General features: G+C 34.1%; 2 protein-coding genes across 3 annotated transcripts; one reads left to right on the top strand and one right to left on the bottom strand.

Annotated features, from left to right (window-relative positions):
• Positions 1–1805: 1805 nt before the first annotated feature.
• On the top strand, positions 1806–5594 carry LOC101267644 (2-methyl-6-phytyl-1,4-hydroquinone methyltransferase, chloroplastic). Its single transcript, XM_004247156.5, has 3 exons — positions 1806–3466; positions 4171–4477; positions 5186–5594. Exons 1-3 carry the CDS (start codon positions 2910–2912, stop codon positions 5339–5341), a joined length of 1020 nt encoding a protein of 339 aa, XP_004247204.1. The 5' UTR covers positions 1806–2909; the 3' UTR covers positions 5342–5594.
• A 425-nt stretch (positions 5595–6019) lies between these two features.
• Positions 6020–14217, bottom strand: LOC101267345 (peptidyl-prolyl cis-trans isomerase CYP63). Of its 2 annotated transcripts, XM_004247155.4 has the most exons (14): positions 13739–14217; positions 11412–11513; positions 11212–11266; positions 9611–9699; positions 9020–9044; positions 8875–8913; positions 8677–8794; positions 8336–8496; positions 7886–8219; positions 7692–7798; positions 7425–7605; positions 6952–7311; positions 6789–6869; positions 6020–6593 (listed from the first exon to the last, which is right to left on the bottom strand). In XM_004247155.4, the coding sequence occupies exons 2-14, from the start codon at positions 11487–11489 to the stop codon at positions 6239–6241; spliced, it is 1983 nt and encodes a 660-aa protein (XP_004247203.1). In that variant the 5' UTR covers positions 11490–11513; positions 13739–14217; the 3' UTR covers positions 6020–6238. The 2 variants fall into 2 exon arrangements, with proteins under 2 accessions (XP_004247203.1, XP_069145032.1); XM_069288931.1 differs by lacking the exon at positions 9020–9044.
• Positions 14218–15806: the final 1589 nt, after the last annotated feature.

The raw sequence follows: 15806 nt of genomic DNA, 5'->3' as shown, positions 1-15806 counted from the left end.
ATGAATCTTGATGGTTATTAGGCGGATAATTCAAGCACTAAAGTTAAAGAAAAAAGAGTAAATAATATTGTGAGAGGAATAAATTAAATCGATACTTCCTAATTGAATCAAGGAAATTCTTAGCTAACTGAGATGCAATTTTATGACGTAAGTAATACTTTATTTTGATTGTTTATTGTTTCGGTAAGATAAAAAAAAGTGCCTCAAAACGCTTATATTTAAGAAAAAAATTAATTGAGTCGATATTGAGATAAAATTATTAGGAAAATTACATAAATTTCACTAGTTTAGTACTTAATTACTTAGATGCACTTTAGTTTGCAATATTATGAATATTATCAGATTTTAGTACGTCAAGATATATATATCTCAGAATACATCATATTCAAGTGGATATAAATATATTTGAGATACATAACAAATCTCACTTGTCCTTCTCCTATGAATCTGGTGTCTCCCATCTCGCTTGTTCCTCTCCTATATATCTGATATCCCAGACACCAAATACATACAAATACATGTATCTTGGATACATGACTATCACCCTTCTCTCTTCTTTTAGTGTATCTACTATTAAAAAGTCAAAAATACATATATCTTAAAACGACATTTATAATTCAGATAGGATAGGACTGAAGGAATTTAGGGAGATCTCCACCCAAGTTTAGCCAAGTCTAATAAGACATAATTTACCAACAAACTAAGATGCAAATTGAACGCATGATATATTTGAGATATATACCTTTATAGAAATATTGTATAACTATATAAAAGATAAATAACAAATTAAAGTAAAAATGTATATAAACACTTCATATAAAGTTTTATAGACTTATGTACAATACATATATACTCCACTATTGTATAATATTGTGTATCATGTAACAATAAACTATGCGCATGTAATACAAAAATATGGACAAATTTCTATTTTAAAATCAAAATAATAAATATAAACAAAAAATTGTAACTTAGGACTTACACTTATAAGCCAAATAAGCTCTTATTACTCAAACTTGTTAGCCATAGGAAATAAGTAGGTTGTTATACATCATAATCACGAGGGTAGCAGCTGAGAAATTTTTCAATCGAGTGGTGTTATCTAACATAATTTCAAAAATATTACTCTTCTAAGTTAATGTTATGCTAAATATTAATATATCTTTTAATTTTATAAATTTAAATATCTCAAAAAAATTGAAATTAAAGTATTAAAACACCAAATCATTTTTTTAGACAGATTAAAAAGTGTGCCTTTTTTAAAAAACAAATAGACTAGTGGTGTTTTTTTCCTCCAAGATACTTGCAATGGGTCGATATCAGAGTATTACTGAAATAATACTCTCTTAGTCGGTTAATTTTTTTTATTTTTTTATAATTTCTTAATTTCAATATTTATGTGCTTTTTTATACGATTAAAATATATTTTTATTTATTTGATACATTTTTAATTTAAAAATCTTATTTATCTTTTGAACTCACGTGTCAAATTAAAATATAATAAATACGTTAAAATGGTGTGCACCAATTTTACTAAAATATATACTCCCTCTCTCATATTAATTGATTATTTTCTTTTTTACATGCATATTAAAAAATTACAAATAAAAGAATAATTTTATCAATTCACCCCTTAAGACTTCTTTGGAACTTTGTAAACAAAGTGTAAATAGTTTTAAAAATAATTTATTGCTAGGATAATATGAAAAAATCAATTTAATATTTTTTTAATTTAATAAGGTAATCAACAAATACTAGATAGTAATTATTTTTAGTATAATATATTAACTAATATGAGACTTTTTTTTTTCTTTCTAATATGAGACTTGAGAATTTTAATTTGATATATAGAGAGAGGAAATTCATGTCTATTCCACATTGGTCAGTTCAGGCGTTACTTGCTAGACTTGATGAGTGTATTTATGTTATTTATTACTCCCTCCGTTCGATTTTATTTATCATGATTTTTATTTTTAGAGTTAAACTATAAAAACTTTAACTAACATTTTAAGATGTATTTTTTCATCATATTAATATGCAAAAAATTGTAATTTATAGTACTTTTCATATAGTTTTAGAATATCTAATTTTTTTGTTTAAAATATCGAATTAATGTGATCTAATTTACATTTAAAACTTAATCAAATTGACTTTTAATAAGCGTAACATGATAAATAATTCCGTACGAATAGAATATTTTAATAGCTAAGTAGATAATTATAAAATTTGAAAATTTTATCATATTTGATACTTCCTTGATTTTATACTTACTAATATAGTCGTTATATATTACACTCTCCGTTCCTATTTATTTGTCGATTTTTTTAATTTTAGTTGTTCTTATTTATTTGTTTATTTTGACAAATCAAAAAAGGATAAAAATATTTTTTCCTATTATGCCCTCATATAAACTTCTTCAAAATTTTCAAGTTTTAATTCATTCTTTTTGAAATCATAATTAATAAGGGTAAAATTGTAACTACGCTATGTTAATTATTGTTATCTTAATATATATGTCATTTCTAAAGTAGACAAGTAAATAAAGACCAGTGGCAGAGCCACATAGTTAAGGGTGTCTACCGATACCCCTTCGTCGAAAAATTACATTGTGTAGCTAGAATAAAAATTATTTTTTATGTTTATATATTGTATATTGACACTCTTTGACTTCTACGCGATTTTATTTCTTAATATTTTAACATCCCTTAGATAAAAATGAAAAGTGATAAACTAATACCGGAGTTACTAGTGTGTCATAAAGGCCCATCAACTTTTGCCCTTTCTCAAATAGCTACTCTTTACTCTAAGGGTTGTTGATTTATGACTTCAATTAGGCTTTTTCAATAGTTTTGTAGCCATTAAAGCTTCGATTTTGACAATTTTCATTTCTTGCATTTGCTCAACTAATCATGGCAAATTCAATATTCATCTCTGGAACTCAAAGTTTGAGTGTTTGTAACAGAGTTTCCCCAAATGGGTTAGGCTTTGTTGGCTCAGATTTCAATGGGAATCAATTTTCCAAGCTGGGTTTATCAAGAACCAGTTATAAAATCAAAACCCTAGCTCCAATTTGCAGTATTTCAACATCTAGGCCAGCTTCACAGCCAAGATTCATCCAGCACAAACAAGAAGCTTTTTGGTTTTATAGGTTTTTATCTATTGTGTATGATCATGTTATTAATCCTGGTCATTGGACTGAAGATATGAGGGATGATGCACTTGAACCAGCTGATCTTAATGACAGGAATTTGACTGTGGTGGATGTTGGTGGTGGCACTGGTTTCACTACATTGGGTATAGTTGAGCATGTAGATGCCAAGAATGTTACAATTCTTGACCAATCTCCTCATCAATTAGCTAAGGCTAAGGAAAAGGAGCCTTTGAAAGAATGCAAGATAATTGAGGGTGATGCTGAGGATCTTCCATTCTCAACTGACTATGCTGATAGATATGTATCTGCTGGAAGGTTTATGTTGCTCCCTCTTTAATTTTTCTAGCTCCGCTTTCAAGTTGCCTATAGTATGCTCCCGCCGTTTCAATTTGTTTGTATGGTTTTGACAAGACTTTTGAATACTGTGGTGTGTTTTAATCTTGTTGTGGCGTTAAACGTGTCTAAATAGAAAGTTGAAATTTCAAAGAGACATTCCTTTTTAAAATAGAAAGTGAGAAAAACAAATTGAAACAGAGGGAGTAGTAGATTGCTGTTGGGGTTTTTGGATGTTACAGCTAACTTAATCTGATAGAATGGTGTTTCACAGTAGAGCATTAGTCTTAGTGAGTACCATTGACTGATTTTGATTCTGCAGATATTTGGTCTCAAAGTTCAATACTTGTGTGTTAATTTTCCATATGGTCAGTCATTTTCAAGCATGGTTTATGCTTCCCTGTCCCTCTTGACCTGTTTTGGATGGTATATCTGTATTGTGGTGTTGGAAAGCTCCATGCATGCGAAAGAATATGAGAAAAGTCTTTTGACAATATGTAAGGCGGTAGTCACAAGTCGTGGATAGTTTGTATGGATACTCAACTCGGAACTAATAAGTACATATTTTGGCAGTAGATGAGTGCATTGATTTTAGTTTTAATATTTTCATTCTTCAATTGAAAAAAGCTGCAGCGATTTTCTGGAATTTTTCATAATTAAGTTCTTTGATCGTCTTCTCCTCTCAGTATTGAATACTGGCCGGACCCACAACGTGGAATCCGAGAGGCATACAGAGTTCTGAAACCTGGAGGAAAGGCGTGCTTAATTGGTCCTGTGCACCCTACCTTTTGGTTGTCTCGTTTCTTTGCTGATGTGTGGATGCTCTTCCCTAAGGAGGAAGAATACATAGAGTGGTTTGAGAAGGCAGGATTCACGGACGTCCAACTGAAGAAGATCGGCCCAAAATGGTATCGTGGAGTTCGAAGGCATGGGCTTATCATGGGATGTTCTGTTACTGGTGTTAAGTCTACACCAGGGGATTCACCACTGCAGGTAATTTCTTATGTACTTTCTAAAACAAAATTACTTATTTAAGAGTACATAATTTGGTTTTCCTGTTCTGATAGTTTTATTGTCTTGTTTCTTCTATTGGGGAGAGGGGTAATTGTTTGAGTAAGCAGTCTGTAATATCTTGATAAAGTTTATCATTGTGTTTCCCATGATATATGAGGGAACCGAATTTGCTCAAGTGTATTACATCACCGTAAAATGTTAGAATGCACCTGTAACTTCCTAGCAATTAATTGAAGTTTGCTGAAGAAAGAATTTTGATGGAATATACGTTTAGAGAAGGGATGAGGATAGGGACGGAGCTACAAGCCTGTCTATGGGTTCAACAGAACCCAATAGTAGCTTTGGCCCATACCTTGTTTTTGTGTTTAAAAATACACTTCACATGTATAAATAATTCATCTAGAACCCAGTAAGATGTCTTTTATGTAAATTCAAAATTCTAGTTTCGTCTGTGACATCATGATACCATTCCTTAAACAAATAGTTATATGTTCACCATTTACAAGTTCTAATTGGTTGCCTTGGAGTGAACTTTGAATGTATGTTATGATGTTAGGCTTTTCCTGCATCTCCTTTTATCTCACTAGACAAGAGCAATATCTCCTTTTATCAGAAGCAAAGTTTATCATTGTTTTTAGCCATGTTCGTTCAATACTTATATTAGGCTTGTTGTATGCATAATTGCAGCTTGGCCCAAAAGCAGAAGATGTGACAAAACCTGTAAATCCATTTGTCTTTATGCTGCGGTTTCTTCTGGGTGCAACGGCAGCAACATACTATGTTTTGGTTCCTATTTACATGTGGGTTAAAGACCAGGTTGTTCCTGAAGGCGAACCTCTGTGAGAGACCAAGCTACTTAATACTACTGGCTGATCCTTCTAGTTAGCGCAGTTGTGCATCTCACTTTTATGCCTAGAATTTTCTGTGAATGACATCTTAGCTTGGTCTCAACTAAAGTTGATATAATTTTCCAAATGTAGACTCTACTCCTTTACTATAGCTCTTTTCGGATGACTTCAAACTTTTATTATCTGAACCTGGTGACTTTGTAACTCCTTATAATGCTCCTACTATTAAGAACAACACTTGTGTAAAATGTTAGTTGTGTCATATAACTTTGAATTTATCCACTAAATTTGAATATTTCAAAGTGCTAACCTAACAAATGCATAAAATCTACATTAGATATAGAACAAATCCTATCATAATAGAAAAGGAACGACTCCTAGATTTCAATGTGGGTGTCAACACACTGATGCGATAGGACTCAACTTGGCATTGCTCTTGAACGAATGCCCACCTACCCTATTTCTAACAAGATAGGTGCACCCTATTCTAATTCACCATTTCATAATAGTGAAATCTTGAATACACCTGTGTCAATAATAATCACTTTATTATAATCCTTTTTGGCTAGCTCTTTCATCAAATAGCTAAGCTCAACGGTCATCAATCAACAGAAATGATTTATAACTTCAAAACTTTGTATACGAACCCAACGCCAACTCGATATCTCAACTATTGAGAAATAACCTTTTTTTTATAGTACGAGGCTAAATGAGACCCTTTTTCCATAAGTAAAACATTCAATGTCGAACTGCTAGTTTACTGAAACACAAAATGATAAAATTGAGTTGGAAATCCCAGCTAAGCGAACATCTGATGGAACAAGGTTTAAACCTAGGCCAAAAGTTCTCTGCAAATTTAGTCACTCATATATGAGCATGGAGGGTACAGAGATTAGTTTGTCCCACAGGGACTGATATCCTCATATGAGACTAGACCCCTCGGTCGAGGTGGGGAGGTTGATCTCGAACTATTAGGTGATGCGGATCCTACTTTCCTACTGTGCTTCCTTGGAGCAGCAGAAGGGGATCGAGGAGTAGTAGAGTCGCGGCTTCTAGATCTTGAGGCTGACCTCCTAGTTGGAATAGAATGCTGATCATCTACACGAGGCCCAAGACGAGACTTCAATCTGTCACTGATTGGCTGCCGCTTTTCTCTAGGGGAAGGACTGCGTGAAGGGCTCCTACATCGACGACTCTCACGCCTAGGGCTGCGAGAAACACTCCTACTTCGACTCCTGCGCTGGTATCTAATGAACAAAGAAAACGGAAAGGGGATTAAGGGATGTGAAGTCATTTTTACATGCTTATAATCCTAAAAGAACCAAAAGAGTATACCAAAACTCAGATATCATAGAAAGAGCATATTGAAGCACTGGAACTTTGGACGTATGAAGAGACATTCAGAACAAAAAGACCAATAGACAGAGATTCAAGAGGAAAACCTGGGGGGACTTCTGCCTCTTGGTGACCGTCTGTACTGTACCTGTGGAGAGCGACCAGAATAGCTTCTATAGCTTGAGTACCTAAAAAGATAACAATGTATTTTAGCATGCATAACAGACTTGCCCCTCTCACAGACATTTTTACTTTTGAACTCGCTTTTACCTATCACGATTCCCCTGAAAGTTTCTCCCACCCTGGTAATAAGGCCTGTAAGATGAACGTTCAGGAGATGGGGTGCGATAGCGTCTTGCAAATGAATAACGATCAGTGAAGCCACGACCTTTACGGACTCGTTTTGAAGTTCCATCTGGAGAATGATTTCTGGATAAATCCCTGACAGGACTAGAGCGAGATGGCTGAGTAGCTTTTGGAGGAGGACTTTTTGAAAGACTTCTCTCCTTTGATTCAATTGGAAGACTTGCACCATTTTGACCAAGTCTACCAGGTACTTTTTCTGGGCTCATACTTCGACTGCTCCTGCCGCTCGGTCTTGGCTTCCCCTTAGGACTTGGTGTTGTGCTCCTGTTTACCATGCAAAGAGAAAGAATCCACTTGGTGAAGATATCTAACAAATATGAGCAGCTACAAAAAGAAGTGCCACATCATAAAACATTCAGTAAAGCTAAGGAAGGAACCTGGATCTGCTCGAATTATCAGATTGATGATTTGTGGAGAGAGTCCTGTCGTTTTGTACATCTCCACCATGACCATTATTTGGAAGCTTAGCGTTCTTAGACACTTCACCCTCTTCAAGATTCTGTTGCTGCTTCAAAACAGCTTGTCCTTTGACAGGGTTTGACAATTTCTTCACCAAACCTGTAACATAAGATCAACGAATAAATTGGTGAATCTGCTTATAATTCATGTTTTTCCACCTCCGTGAATAAACAAGAAGTTGACACCTTTTCGTGCAGAATTATTTGGCCTGTCATTTTCATCATCAGAGCTATCACCGCTGCTGCTGCTGCTCATGCTCTGACTGTCTGTGTCACTAGAACTCTCAGAGCTCCTGAATGCAATGAAAACAAAATAAATCAACTGAACCAGCAATCAAGTAAAGCTTAATAACACAAATAAGGGCGGACATAAATGATACCACTTGCGTCTCGATCTTTTATTTCGATCAACTCTTCTGCTCGTGCTTTTTCTACCTTTTTTCTTCCCATGTCGACTCCTTTCTTTCTTAGTTGACCTCTTCCTCTTCTTACGCCTTTCATCACCTGAAGAACTAGAAGAATAGGAGTCCAGCTTAGAATCTGAATCAGAGTCTGAAGAGGAATCAGTATCTGTCTCAGAACTGTAAGAATCAGATGAAGAGTATCTCCTCTTTTTCTTTTTCCTTCTATTGGTGGATGATTTGCTTTTCCCCTTTTCTTGACTGTCTGAATCATCATCAGAGGAAAGAGCTCTCGCGGACTTCTTATTTTTCCCTAGAGGTGAGGCAAAAAATATATGAATGAACAACAGAAACAAGACCACACAACAATCTCTTATACATAAGGTAGTAACACTGCAGCAGAGTAGTCTTAGTCTTAGAGAAAATCACCTTTCTCTGCTTTGGGTGTATCATTACTTTTCTTCTCAGACAGTTCGCCACAATCCACAATTTTCACAAGCCCAGATGGCTTCCCACTGTCTGTTCCCAGCTGTTCAATTTTCTTCACTAAATCCATTCCCTTTACAACTTTTCCAAAAACAACATGCTTCCTGCAGCAGAAATGTAGATGCTTCACGATAGGAATTAGGTATTGACACACTGTTATAACCAAAGTTATTTATTCTCCTAGTAGAGGATTTGGAGTACAAGCCAAGAGGTATGTCAGGGTTCTTAGTGAAAGACAAAACATGGTTGAAACTAATGTACACTCATATATATCAGATAAATACCCGTCGAGATGGGGAGTTCTCTTAAATATAATGAAGAACTGGGATCCATTTGTATTAGGACCACTATTTGCCATTGAGAGAAGACCAGCCTCCGCGTGGGCAACTTTGAAGTTCTCATCTAATAGAGAAAAAAATTACAATCAGCATCACAATCATATAACCACTTATTCACCACTAAAAACATATAGACTAATCTACCTGGAAATTTCCCTCCATATATACTCTCTCCACCAGTGCCTGCAATACATTAAAAGTTCGTGCTTTACTTGTCTGGCCAAGAAGTTGAAGTTAAAGATCCTCTGCACCAATTGTCAGTTCAGGGCCCAGAAGGAGAAAAACATACCATTCCCTTTGGAGAAATCACCACCCTGTGTAAAACAGAAAGAGGTAATGGGACTGACAATAAATCTCCTATATATTGACTAAGAGGGAAAATCTAGAAGCCTTATGCAGATTGCAGAAGAAACAGAAAGGAAAAAGTGGATATATTCTTAATTGACAATTTTAGTCATCAAACCAAGCCCTAACAGCGCATGAAACAAATCAGCTGATATTTATCCTCGCACAATTAATTTCTCATTTAAAATAAATGACAAGTACAACAGAAATAGATCTATCTATACTGCTTCACAAGAGATTCGTAAAATCTATAAAACAACCCCTTCGTAATCCCATACATTAGGAGAGAAGGTCACAAAAAAATGTACTCATGATATTGAAGGGCTAGTAAGATGGGGGGGCTACATGATTTAAGATAATAATTGTGCCGATGCAGGAAAAAAAGGAACTTGTGAACTTCAAACCCATATTCCGGAATTATCACATATCACTTACCCGAACTTAGGTAAAATTAATATAAAGATACATCATATTCCTACATTGTTTAATTCTCCAAAGGACAAAGAATGTAATATCAAAGAGAGAGAGAACATACTTGTGCCATAAACCCTTTTATTACACGGTGAAATAAGCATCCTTTGTAGTGCAGAGGTTTTCCAGTAGATACTCCAACTCCCTTCTCACCTTCAAAATACAACATATCATTGAAATCACAACACTCATAAGATCAACCAATTATGCTCGTGAAATCATGCAAGCACTGAAAGCCAATGAAAGGAAAAATCTACTAATGTAGAAAATGAAAACAATGATAATAATCAAAAGACCCATTCACAATGATGATCCATTTCTATGCAGGAATATGTGATTTCTTAATGATTCGGTGCACACATGAAACGGAAGATATTCAAATTTTTAAACCAACCTTTTCCCTCATCAAAAATATAATAAAATTAGTAGCGTTTTAAGAAAATGACCACTGCATCTAACTCAACCCCAATAACTAACTCATTTAGATGAGGATAATTTAAGGTCATATAAGGAGACAACAACATATTCCCTTGATCAATGTGAGATACCGACACACCCAGACTCGAACAATTAGAGAGGTTGAACTAGGCCCATGGTCTATTTTCTCATAATATCAGAGCCAGACCTCATTCTTGTATTTCCCTATTTGGATAACTGCCATATGGAACATAACATGCGGGATCCACCATTAGAAAACAAGCCATATGGATAGGTGTAACACTGATACCATGTTAAAACTTTTAAAAAATAAACACTGGGCCTAACTCAATCCCAAACATTAGCTCATGATTGAGGATTTAAGACAGACACAATAGCACATTCCGTTAACCAATGGTATACACTCTAACAAGCAGCAGCACAAATAAACTTCCAGCTCGACAGATACAATAGCACATTCAGTTAACCAATGATATACACTCTAACAAGCATCAACAGAAATAAACTTCCCGCTCTAAGTTACAAATCAATCATTCCAATTCCTTTGACCACAAATAATATTACATTTCCTAATCAGCACAGTTTTATTCAGGGAAAAAAGGGACAATAAAATAACTTAATCCAAAAAAAAATGCAAATCCTGCGCTTGAAATTCCAGAAATTGTTGGACTATAGCTATTATTATTCACATATAATATCAAAATGATTGTCAAAAAGATCGTTATTTAGCATAAAACTCTGGGATATTTGCTTGGGTGAAAAGGTGGATAAATCTAGTTCAATGTTGAATACATAAAATCATACTTTGATTGACTAGAACAGGAATTCACAAAACACTAGACAGTCTCCAATTTTTTGGAGCAGAATTTTGTATGGTGTTTCTAGGCCTACATTATGGAAGGGAAGTTACGACTTTCATCAAGGCAACGTGATTTAATAAAACAAAGGATAGTCTCACAATTCCAGAGCAGCATAATGATGGTATTCACTGACCTACAGAAGATTTTCCTTAAGGCCCTTCACAATGATGCACGACTTATATTCCACTAAGTAACACATATTTAGAACCTTTGCTTAATTCCAATCCAGACTAGAAATGTGACAAAGATAGAACTGAAGAAGCTTTTCCTTACTTTTTTCTTATTCCCGGGGAGGGGATATGGGAGCCTCAAGGCTCAAACAAAGTACCCATTTAGCACAAAGCAAATAAAGTATCGAGAAATATACCTGTGCAGAGCGACCGGAAATTTTCTGCAGTTCTTGGAACAGTATCTGCAAAGAGCTGCACATTTCCAAAAAATAACGCTCATTTGAACATAGGACATATCAATAACAGTTTCAAGACATGGTTTCATATGGAAGAAAAAAAATATATCCAAAAGAGGAAGAGATCCATGAAGGTTGGTAAGATTTAGTTCATATATTACCTCAATAACAATTTTTTCTGCAGCATCTCCATCAACTGATACATCTAAGAATACAAGAGGGTTTTTCTTCTTACTCATCCTGTACCTCAGGCCGTAATGATGCTGAAATATCATTTCAAGTTATGAAATATTCTGAACGAAAGAGATTCATAAAAATTCTTTGATTGTTAGATCAAACAATATAACTATCCTCGCAAATATGGAATTCTTAATCATAGGTGTCATGGAGAGAGGGTGGTAGAGGATGACAGGAAAGACACAAAAACATGTGATATATTTTCCATACATAGACAGCAGACTGGAGCAGAAGTCTCTGCAACCATCTTAAGAGGAGTCAACGACTACTCAAATTTCGAATGAGACTCTATCTACCACCATTTGAAGCTGCCAAAGACAGACTAAAAGTGTATCCTGCCCAACTCGTCCAGAGTTGAGCAAGCTGAGTTGGGAGTAAATGCAATTATCAGTCAATTCACACACAACCCAAATTAAACCATAGAGAAAGTTTGTTAAGTACCAAAAAAGATCATCAACAACTTCAAGCATTTTCCCTCTCTATAAAGAAAAAATAGGCTATTTTTCTTAGTTGATTTGGTAAATGGTAACTAAGGAAATTATAAAACAGACAAAAAACTAAAGAATGTTAGATTTGGAAGGGCTGAGTTATAATCCATTCAGTCCAAATTGACTCAAGCCAACTTTGAACAAGGGCACCATTTTAAACCGCCTAATGATGACCTAGCCTGTCCATTTGACACCACTAGTACTTCGTTACTTGTTGAAACTATTGCACTTGATTGCTTACAGTAAGTATTAATATGACTCCTCACTAGCTCACTCCTGTCACGCATGGAAATTATGCTTAGGCACGAACCAATTGTAACAATTGTCTTATCTGTAGTATATAATGTTAAACCTTCAAATGTCCAATATCACCATGCATCCAAACAATTACAGCTACAATTGAAGTTTAAAACCAAACAGACACAAACAGAGAGAGAGAGAGAAAGAGAGAGGGGGGGGGGAGGTTTAATAAACCCATCGGACAAACACATTTTCCGGGAAAAAAGGGCAAACACATTTAAAGAGTTTGCCCTTTTTGCTCTCGGAAGATTTAAAGAGTTCTTAATAAACCCTATGTGACTTGTAAATTACAAAGCCCATTGGGCTAACATATTCTTCTTTCCCCCGACTTCACACGCAAGGAAACACCTCAGTAAAAAAAACCCCAATCTCTCTGTAAAAAGCTTTGTTCAGCTGTGACAAGAAGAGAACTCAAGTGAAGAGTTGATCTTCTCTTTTCCAACAATGACTATTAGATCTCATGATAGCGAAATACCCAGTTATGGTAAGATTTTAGCAAGAAACACCATCTGGGTTTTTATCAAACAAAAAAATGTGATTTTTCACTATATGTTGATTTCGTATCTCATTCTCTTTCGTATATTTACTACTCTACTATAACTATCTATAACTCTACTACATCAATCCAAAAAAATGAAGAACAACATCGGATGGGTGCAGACCACTCCCGAATGGGCCTACGGTGTGCAATATGGATTTAGTCCGGGCTCCAATGTGAGCTCTGGACATTCGATGGGAAACACAAAAAGAAATTAAAAAAATCTAAGAAATGAACAAGACAAAAAGAAATAAAATGTGCATCAATCAAGAAAGTCATTGCACTCTCAATTGAAATTCATACCGTTAGAAAAATTGTTTGTACCGTTAGTTTTTAACGTCGTTATGTTAGAGAGACCAAAATTGATTAACTTAAGTTAAGACTTAAAGGATTAAACATGTTCAAATTATATTCGAAAGACTTTTAAAATGAACCTACTCCCATAGGTAAGGGATAATCCTAGCCCAAAACTCAAAACATTTTCCTTCGTACCGAATACACCCTAATACTTAATCACTGCAAACCAAACCAATCTGGATACTATCATACACAGAACACTGAACAAAAAATTAATTAAAAAAAAATCAACTTTTTGCTTAGGGAGAAAAGGGCAAACTCCTAAATCCCAGTTCGAAGCTGCTAAATTCCCAGATCAACAAGAACATTGTAAAATGCATATGCTGTAAGAGAAATTAAGAAAGATTCTTCTGGAAAAAAAGGGCAAACTCTTAAACCCTAGTAATAGTTCACAGGAGCTATAACTCACATCAGCATGCTTCACATTTTTTCACTGTAAAAAACATAAATTTGCAGATGGGTGTGAACATAAAACCAAGATTTCATATCAGACTAACAATTGCAGATAAAAAAAAACAATAGCAACAAGCAGAAGAAGAAATCAACAACTTAAAAGAGTGTTAATTACCAACAACAGCAATTTGGGTAGAGCCCAAAGTGACGAAGACGTTCCACAAAACTGTGAATTAGCTTAACAAAGAGAAGCCTCCATTTTTTATTCTTGGAGGCGCGATGGAAGTGATGAAAACTTTGCGTTCACTACTCTTTAGTAAACATATACTACTACTTACATAGGACACACAAAATTACTCTTATGTTATAAATTATTTTTTATAAAAAAGAAAAATTAGGTTTAAAATGGTTAATTTTTCAAATATTGGTAATATTTGAAAAATTATCAATAACTTGCAAGAACAATTTTTTGTTAATCATATGGATATTATTTTTATGTTATTAATATATGAGTTAAATCTTTAAAGTCGAATTCTTTAGCTTAGAATTTTATCATAGCTAAAACGTGTTTTGAAAAATAGAGTATAGTATTATATAGAAGTAGAGATAACAAAAAAGAAGAAGATATTATTACAAGAAATTCCTTTCGAGTTCATTTGTAATGGTTCGTGAATCGTGAGTTGTTATAGTTAGCTTTTCCCAGTAGATTCAATGTCCATGCAAGGATTCGCGCTATCATTGTATTAGGTAAAGATACTAGATATAATGTTGTCTATAATTGTTTAGTCCCAATTGTCAAAGTATTGTCAACTGAAACTCGACCTCTGGAATAGTGGGCAGACAGTCGATTTCAAGACTCGACTTCTACTTAATGCTTTCATTAATTTTGCAGGTTTAGCTACTTCAAAATTTGGGAGATTGAAGTTTTAAAAATTTAGACTTATCGTCAAGAGTTTGACTTGCTAAAGCTTATATATGTCTACGTTTCAAACACAAACATGTTTAAAATTAGATTTATAAAAAGTCAAATAAAAATGTTTGAAGTGTGACTTGACAATTTTAAATTCGAGCTCTTTAATCTTAAGTCTGATTTAATAATCTAATTTAAGATTTGTATATTTAAATAAAATTTGAACTAACAAGCCTTGACATATTTTATAAATTTGAATTCAAATTTCACGCTTGATTTTTTCAACCCACTTCAAATCCAACCTCAAATTTATATATAAATTCATTGCTCAAAATATTTTGAAATTTTTTACCAAACTAAGTTATTATTTAAATCAATTTACCAAAATAGTATGTTTTAATCTTTTTTTATAAAATTAGTATAAACGTATTTCTCTGTAAAGTTTTAGGATATTTTTATTTTAAAAATTAAACGGACTAAAATTGATGGAGCTGACGACGTTAAATGAATAAACGTTACTGTGATGTAACCTAGGCCCACATCTATTATTTATCGAGCTACTCAAATAAACGGCGCCGTTCTCGTTACCTCAATTATTTTTCTCCCCAATTCAAATCCATTTACCTAAAACCCTTATGCTACTAGCGATGCAAGAAATTTCCATCCCTTACAACTCCATTTTCAATCCTTGCGATTCCTAGAGGGCATAGTGAAGTGGTGGATCAATTATTCGTTTGTTTGTAGGTGATTTTTTAATACTGAGTAATATAATGGTTTCCTAGATGTGTTGTGATTTTATATTTTTTCAGAAGACGAGCAATATGATATAGCTTGGAATAGAGTATTTTTTTTTCTATGTTTGATGTATGATATTTCCTTGTAAAACAGTATAACAAATGCTTGTATTTAAGAATCGTATCTTCTCGTATTTATATTGTTTTTGTTTTGTAGAATACTGAATAGTTTCAATCAAATAACTTTGATTCTTGTATGTCGGGTTATTATTTAGAAGATTCATGTATGTTGTAAAGTGAACATTGAAAAATAATCTTTTCTAGAAGTTGCACAAGTAATGAGTAATGGTTTCCCTCTCAGAAACTTAGTAATGTCTATACCATTCTCATGTCTTAATTGACAATAAGGCGCCCAATCAAAAGGTGACCATTTACATCCCCTGTTTGTAGGCGTGGAAAATGTGGTGTTTCTGGTAGGAGGGCACGTGCTATATACTGAGACTTGATAGAGGGCGAGTTCCTGTTGAAATAGATGAAGTAGTCTCAGAAGTTGATCAAACAACTTGTAATATTGGTTCCACTTCGAGGGGCCACACTCA

The sequence above is a fragment of the Solanum lycopersicum genome, chromosome 9, assembly GCF_036512215.1.
Source record: "Solanum lycopersicum chromosome 9, SLM_r2.1".
Lineage (NCBI taxonomy): Eukaryota > Viridiplantae > Streptophyta > Magnoliopsida > Solanales > Solanaceae > Solanum > Solanum lycopersicum.
This window is presented reverse-complemented; position numbering and strand designations above follow the sequence as displayed.

Bases quoted from the DNA above. Each gene is read 5' to 3' on its own strand.
- LOC101267644 (XM_004247156.5), top strand. From the start codon at position 2,910: ATGGCAAATTCAATATTCATCTCTGGAACTCAAAGTTTGAGTGTTTGT. The intron at 3,467-4,170 runs GTTTATGTTGCT...TTCTCCTCTCAG, and splicing joins AGATATGTATCTGCTGGAAG to TATTGAATACTGGCCGGACC. The intron at 4,478-5,185 runs GTAATTTCTTAT...GCATAATTGCAG, and splicing joins CAGGGGATTCACCACTGCAG to CTTGGCCCAAAAGCAGAAGA.
- LOC101267345 (XM_004247155.4), bottom strand. From the start codon at position 11,489: ATGAGTAAGAAGAAAAACCCTCTTGTATTCTTAGATGTATCAGTTGAT. The intron at 7,606-7,691 runs GTGTCAACTTCT...CTTATGTTACAG, and splicing joins AAATAATTCTGCACGAAAAG to GTTTGGTGAAGAAATTGTCA. The intron at 7,312-7,424 runs GTTCCTTCCTTA...CATGGTAAACAG, and splicing joins GATAATTCGAGCAGATCCAG to GAGCACAACACCAAGTCCTA.